We start from the raw sequence: 6,627 nt of genomic DNA, 5'->3' as shown, positions 1-6,627 counted from the left end.
TTGGTATGATCCAAGAATTGAAAATTTCAGGCGAAACCTGCCCATTTTTCATCGTTATCTTTTGGTTGAAAGCCCTTCCCCATCTGAAGTGTGCATTCACTTATAGGGCTATAGACCACCCCACCAGCTGCAATCCTATCTGCAGAGTCTCTCAAGCTTGTGAATATGGCTGATGGCCAATATCCGATAATCTCCATTCCTCCTTCATAATACTTAGCAAACCACCAATTTCCAGATTTTGCATCCTAAAAACCACAAAGAAAAATAAATATAACAAGCACACAAGATCCTGAGGAGACAACCTACAAATTGAACTACTCATGAAATGGTTTGAGCAGAACTAGAAGAGATGCTCTTTCCGTCCCAACACAAAGAATAAAGAACTATTTTGAACCCCACCTATAGGCTTAAAGAAAAAAAAAATCTCAGCAATTCACTGATACCCTAAAAACAACTTGGATAAGCTTTATCACAGAATCGAACTTTCTTGGTCTCTCTATATAGGTAACTGAAAATACATAGACCACAAAAAGTAAACAGACATGCAGATCAAGCATGCACCTCTTTCAAGTTGAATATGGACATCCATAGAAGAAACACCATTATTTTAAGTTTGAGAGGTGTTTGCACACTAAATTGGTAAAGATCAACAGGATGTACTGTGCAATCACTTCCAGTAAAGGTAACTTGGGGTTTGCATTGTTTAGGTACAAGAGATATATTAGTAATAAGAGCTTGAATGTGTGATCAACTAGGTGTAAATTATCCAGAATACTCTTAAGTTTTCACGTAACAAGCACAATGATTTAATACTGATAAAAATTTCATATTTCATGGAGAATGAATTGCAAGGAAAATGCAAGGGAAGCCTTAAGATTAACTTATAACATCAAAGATGGGTGAAAAAGTTTAAACTTTTTACCTTGAACACAAGAAATTCATCCTCATATTGCTGTCCTCCAAATACAGAATATCTTTTATAAAAAGACCCTAACGACTGTTTCCGGCTGACTTGCACAAAACCTGGGCACAGGAGATTAAAGCAACCTGTCCTCTGATCTCCATCTTTCTGCTCAAATACAAATAAAATAAATATTTGACTGGGGTTTCCTGAAATAAATAGTCAATAATATTTTGCACATGAACATAGTTTTCAAACTTACTGTCCAATAGGCAAAAATCCGACTTCTATTATCGCCATATATATATGTGGATTTACCTAAAACATCAAAGGTTTGGAAGTTAGGAACGTAGATAAATCTCCCCTCAAATGAGTATAACTAGCATCATTAATGGAAAACCTTGGCTCATAATTAGAAATGCAATCTTACAAAATTAAGCACGCATTGTGCAGTAAGAAGCAGAGTATAGGTTCTGCTAGCACCACAGGAGTCTGGTAACCTGTCATAATGGTCCTATGCTCATTCTCCCATGGTAATAGCATTTTCTGGAAAGCTTTTCATTACAAAAAGCCAACAGAAGTTATGCTTCAGTTCCCATGAGGTAGCCACCAATAAGGCATCAGTTGTGAATAGGGGTGTTATATAAGTTAAGATGTGCTGACAAATTACAAGTAAGCGTGCTGGTTAAGAGAACTTACCATCCATCCAACTATAATACTATTGACTTGACTTCCAGTTCCATTTTGAACCCATAATGCTGCTGCACTGTATTCATCTGCTACACTCTTTGGGTTATCTACACTTAAGTGTATATGGCCACCATAAAACTTTGTGTCTCTCGCACTTAGATGAAAAAATGCAAACTGCCAAGGTGGTAATTTATAAGTCAATTATGCAGTAGTCTTAATCATCAACCAAAAAAAAAAAAAACCAAAGAATGTAAAGAATTTGATATAGCAAAACTTACCTGATACCCTGAATTTGTGGTGAGCTGAGGGCTATTTCTCGAAAATTTTCCTCCTTGAGATTTGGCCTTCATTATATACTCCTCTTCAGTCCTCCATATTAACACTGTCCCTGATGGACATTTACTCTTGACTCTAATTGTTGAGGGTTTAGATTCTAAAACCTCTTTGTTAATCAGCCCTACTGGAAGGGAACTGGGTTTCATCTGTAACCATATTTAAACTACTTAGTCAGTACATATAAGAAAATATGAAAATTATGCAAAACTAAGTACATAACTTCATTTGAAATTAAAATATTAAAACATAAGAATGAAAACAACAATGTATAGTTAAACCCTTGATGGCTAAAAAGAATATAGTTGAGAAGTAAGGTATGTCATCGCAAAGTTTATATACCAAAATCACACTACTAAATGAAGCTTGTGTCTACAATTTCTAGGTAACAAAGGATACCAATTTAGAAAGATCAAAGATTCAACTTTAAACGCCACCAAGCACAACCCACAAAATTTCATGGAGATGATGCTTACTTACAGAAGGCAAAGAACAATCCTAGTTTTCAAACAAATTCCCTACATTGGCCTAGTTGAGAAAATGCGATTATGAAGAAGCTAATAATGTTGAAAATTAACCTTTTTAATCCGTAGGATGTGGTTTAAAATGAGAAAAGAAGGCCCTACAAAAAATATACAACGCATCAACTGAACTACATTGAACCACGCAGATGAAAAGAGCATTCTAAGGCACCAGTCATGGCGAAGAACAGAGAGGCTACTGAAGAATAACATTCGAACGTCCAGCAATATAAAAGCCAACCAGGAAGCCATACAACCATGGTTTTAAAATCGGAATCGGGCAATTCGTATTGGAATTGGCTGTGACCGATCTGATACGGCAGTGGACTCGCAAAACTAAAGAAAATACCCTATTTTTTGGGTATAAGAACGATTCTAGGGTTCATGAAGGCCGATTACCCCGATTCATTCCCGATTCCCAGTTTTGAAACCATGCACACAGCAAACTCAAGGAAGACTTCATGAACCAACCAAGAAGACATAGGATTATTCAAAAAGAATATACATATACATAAAGAGTAAAAAAATACCTAGTTTTGATGAATCAAACAGAACGGCAATGGATTATAAGAGAATCAAGCATATGATACCTGAATGGTATGATTTCTGAGTAAAGGGTGATTGAATGCTGGTTGCTTCTTGATATCCACGCAATCATAAATGTCTCCATACTTAGTCTGCAAACAAGGTTCAAATTTGTGTTTTCAGGTACGAATGGAAAGTGTTCTTGCTAATAAAGTCGTGATCGACATCACCAACTCAAGTTTACCAGTAACCACTCTCACTGCTAATTCTGGAACACAGTGGGATCCACCGGACCACAACCACATGGAATCCGGTTCAGGCCACCGGTTTTAAGCTGAGAGCCGTCAAAATTCATATGAAAAATTACACTGTAACCACATTTTTTTGGGGGTCAAAATGCCACAACCACGTAAGAAATATGCCAAACTGAGCCGGCTCGAACCAATCCAACAGTAAGAATCTGGATCGTTTCCCTGAATGGTCATTACCAAAAAGATTCATGGTAGAATGGTTTAAATCGGCACTAACTCAAGAATTTGAGACCAGGAAGATCAGGAAGCAAGTCCTCAAATTTATGATTTAAAAAAAAAAAAAATAATAATAATAAATTTGTATTCAAAACACCTGCAAATTTTGCTGCGGAGCGTAATTTTCAGTGACTATTAACTAACATTTTGATCATTAAAGAAGAGGTTGAAATAACCCAAAATGAGATACAAGTGCATTCAGGAGTCGATCCAACAGAGAATTACATGAATCGGATTTAATTGATTTGATTTGAGCCAATCAATTTTGTAACGACGAATTTTTGATCGAAAAAGAAAGAAAAAAGATCACGGTCACTGTTATATGATAAAAAAATGGGCTGATTTACTGAAAATTCTTCAAACCAGCTTGAAATTGGAAGAAGAATGGATACCCAAATAATTTGAACGTACTTTTATACGTAATCTAAAATGTATTGAAATCTATTGCAAGAACAAACCTTTATGAATTTCACTACTGGCTTGTTAATACGCTTGAGTTGCAGCTCTTGATTTAGGTTGTCACTTGCTTGTTTCACAGAGAGAATTTTATCTTCTTTCTCAATGTTCTCGCCATAAACCAAAGATGCCATTAGTACGATAAGAAGAATTCTCAGCAGTCAAAAACCTTAGCAATCCAGTGTCTGTACATTAATAGATGGTTGTACAAAAAGGTATGTAAATGAATCTTATACATTAAATGACATTTACTCCAGCATTGGTATGTAAATAAATGTTTTACATTAAATGACATTTACTCCAGCTTTCCAAAAATAAAACGAAATAAGCATCCAAATTATCTTTACTCAGATATTCACTTTTCCACTTGTGAATGCAATGAAGTTTACTTTCTTTTTGAAGATAATATTAATTTGTTTCAAGAAAACAAAAATGAGAGCTTTCTTTTGAAAGGTATATTATTTGAATTTCTCAACCATAACCTCCATAGTAGGGGAATTCAATGAATTGATTTGCTTGACCAGGTCCTGACAATCTGCAATAATAGCTGAACTGCACCTGATTCCCTTTGAATAAGCTGCTACCAAGTTTTCCTTTTTCATCTCTGATAATGGAACCAGTACCTCCTTTTATTAGCTCCTGTAGCTCCTCTAATGACACTCCATTGCACTTCAGTTTATAAAAAAACTCTCTTTGGTGGATTCCATTGAACAACACTTTTTGATACTGCTTGCTCCTGATTAGAATCCTGAAAATGGTTCTTCCCTGCATAAATCAATGCTGTAGAAAATTCTTCAGATGCTTTAGAAGCCAACTTCAACGCAACTTCAGCTGTCCAAGAGGTGGAGTTGAGCAAAAGTTCACTCCTTACTCTCCAGAATTGCCACCTAATGAAGGAAGCAAGAGAATCCGTTCTGAGCAAGTCTCTTGTTGTCTCTATGTAAAGAATGCCATCTCTGGATCCACAGTTGAACAGATGAAACAGCTTTGTGGGGGACAAACTGACAGCAATTGGAGACAAAAACCATATAACATGCTAGAAGGGAGGGACGACTTATAAAATTATGATCCAATCCATATGGTCAGATTCATGACATGTGTCTAATAAAAAAACAAAATCCTCTTTTGAGTGAAGGAGAGAGAGAAGATTTTAAAAACAAAATCCTTTTTAAGATTTCGCACATCAAGGTAGGTTTCAGATGACCGTCCAATAAGCAGAAGTCCAGGCTCTATAATCACCATATAAATACCAATTTACCTAAAATTTCAAAAGTTTGAACATGAGAGACTTCGAATTATTAGAACTTCTCTCAAATGGGTATTACTATGGAATAGTAGACAATAAGACTCCTACTCCGATCTGCTGACTACTAGCATCATTTAATGGAATCAACCTCAGCTCATAACTTGAAATGCAATTTTTCAAAATTAAGCACACATTTTGCAGTAAGAAGAGTAAGTTCTGCTAGCATCATCAGATTCTGCTAAGTTGTCATAATGCTACTCTGCTCATTTTCCCTGATAATAGCATTTTTGGAAAGCTTTTCATTACAAAAAACCAACAAAAATTAGGCTTCAGTTTACATGAGGTAGCCACCAATCAGGCACCGTTGTGAATAGGGGTGGTATAAGTTAGGGTGCAGGATAAGCACATTATCAGTAAATTTTCTGATTAAGAGGACTTACCATCCATCCAACTTGAATACTATTGAGTTGACTTCTAGTGCCACCTTCAACACATAATACTGCTGCACTGGATTCATCTGCTGCAATCTTTGGGTTATCTACACCTATGTGTATACAGCCACCATAAAACTTCATATCTTCCACTCTTAGCAAAAAATCTGCAAACAGATGGTAATCTATAAGTTAATCATTTTGTAAGTTTCACTACTTAATCATCAAACAAACCCAATAAAATTGTACAAGGTAAAATAGTACAACATGATCATTACATTTAAAGATCAATTTTAAGTACTAAAACTCTAGCAGCATCGAATCCCATCAAACCGATACTTGGAAATTCAGGTTTTCCCTGTAGGACACTTGCTTTTGACTCTGATTTTTGAGGGTTTCGATTCTAAAAATTCTTTGTTAATCAGCCAACTGGAAGGGGACTGGGTTTTCATCTGTAACCATATTTAAACTACTCCGTAGTCAGTCTACATAAAAACTTTGAAAATTATGCAAAACTAAGTACATAATTTCATTGGAAATTGAAATAGTAAAACACAAGGATGAAAACAACAATGTAAATTTGAAACTATGATGGCTAAAAAGAATATAGTTGAGAAGTAAGGTATACCAACAATGTTTACGTACCAAATCACACTAATTTAATGAAGCTTGTGCCTTTCAGAATCTTGCTTCTGATTCTGGTCTACTCAACTATATTTTCAATGGCAAGGTAATAATTGGGTGCGAGTGTGTGACCAAAGCTTTCTACATCCACTAGAAATTTTAATGGCAGATCAGAGGTACTAATGATTCTTTTTCTTGAATCCTTTTCCTACTTACTAGCAACAAGGTGTCCTAATTTAGAAAAGATCAAGGATTCAACTTAAAAGACCAATGACCACAATCCTCAAAATCTAATGGATATGATGCTTACATATAGGAACCAAGAATATGTGGTTTATAATTCTCTTCAACCATCTTATTGTTGGGGTGCAAC

General features: G+C 35.5%; 1 protein-coding gene across 1 annotated transcript; it reads right to left on the bottom strand.

The window, feature by feature from the left end:
• Nucleotides 1–26: 26 nt before the first annotated feature.
• LOC149026138 (protein neprosin-like) lies at nt 27–4,087 on the bottom strand. The gene is made up of 5 exons (XM_089143624.1): nt 3,956–4,087; nt 1,870–2,073; nt 1,601–1,765; nt 923–1,069; nt 27–245 (listed from the first exon to the last, which is right to left on the bottom strand). The coding sequence occupies exons 1-5, from the start codon at nt 4,085–4,087 to the stop codon at nt 27–29; spliced, it is 867 nt and encodes a 288-aa protein (XP_088999750.1).
• Between the last annotated feature and the right edge of the window lie 2,540 nt (nt 4,088–6,627).

This window comes from Hakea prostrata, chromosome 2 (assembly GCF_041222555.1).
Source record: "Hakea prostrata isolate BN-2017 chromosome 2, UWA_Hpros_2, whole genome shotgun sequence".
Taxonomy (NCBI): Eukaryota; Viridiplantae; Streptophyta; class Magnoliopsida; order Proteales; family Proteaceae; genus Hakea; species Hakea prostrata.
The sequence above is the reverse complement of the archived record's forward strand: the minus strand, read 5'-3'. Positions and strand labels throughout refer to the sequence as shown.

What these genes read in the sequence shown, in the direction of transcription:
- LOC149026138 (XM_089143624.1), bottom strand. Translation starts at nt 4,087, where the DNA reads ATGGCATCTTTGGTTTATGGCGAGAACATTGAGAAAGAAGATAAAATT. An exon ending in GTATTATAGTTGGATGGATG is followed by an intron (nt 1,070 to 1,600) that starts GTAAGTTCTCTT and finishes GTATTTGAGCAG; the next exon opens with AAAGATGGAGATCAGAGGAC. An exon ending in ATGAATTTCTTGTGTTCAAG is followed by an intron (nt 246 to 922) that starts GTAAAAAGTTTA and finishes TGTGGTTTTTAG; the next exon opens with GATGCAAAATCTGGAAATTG.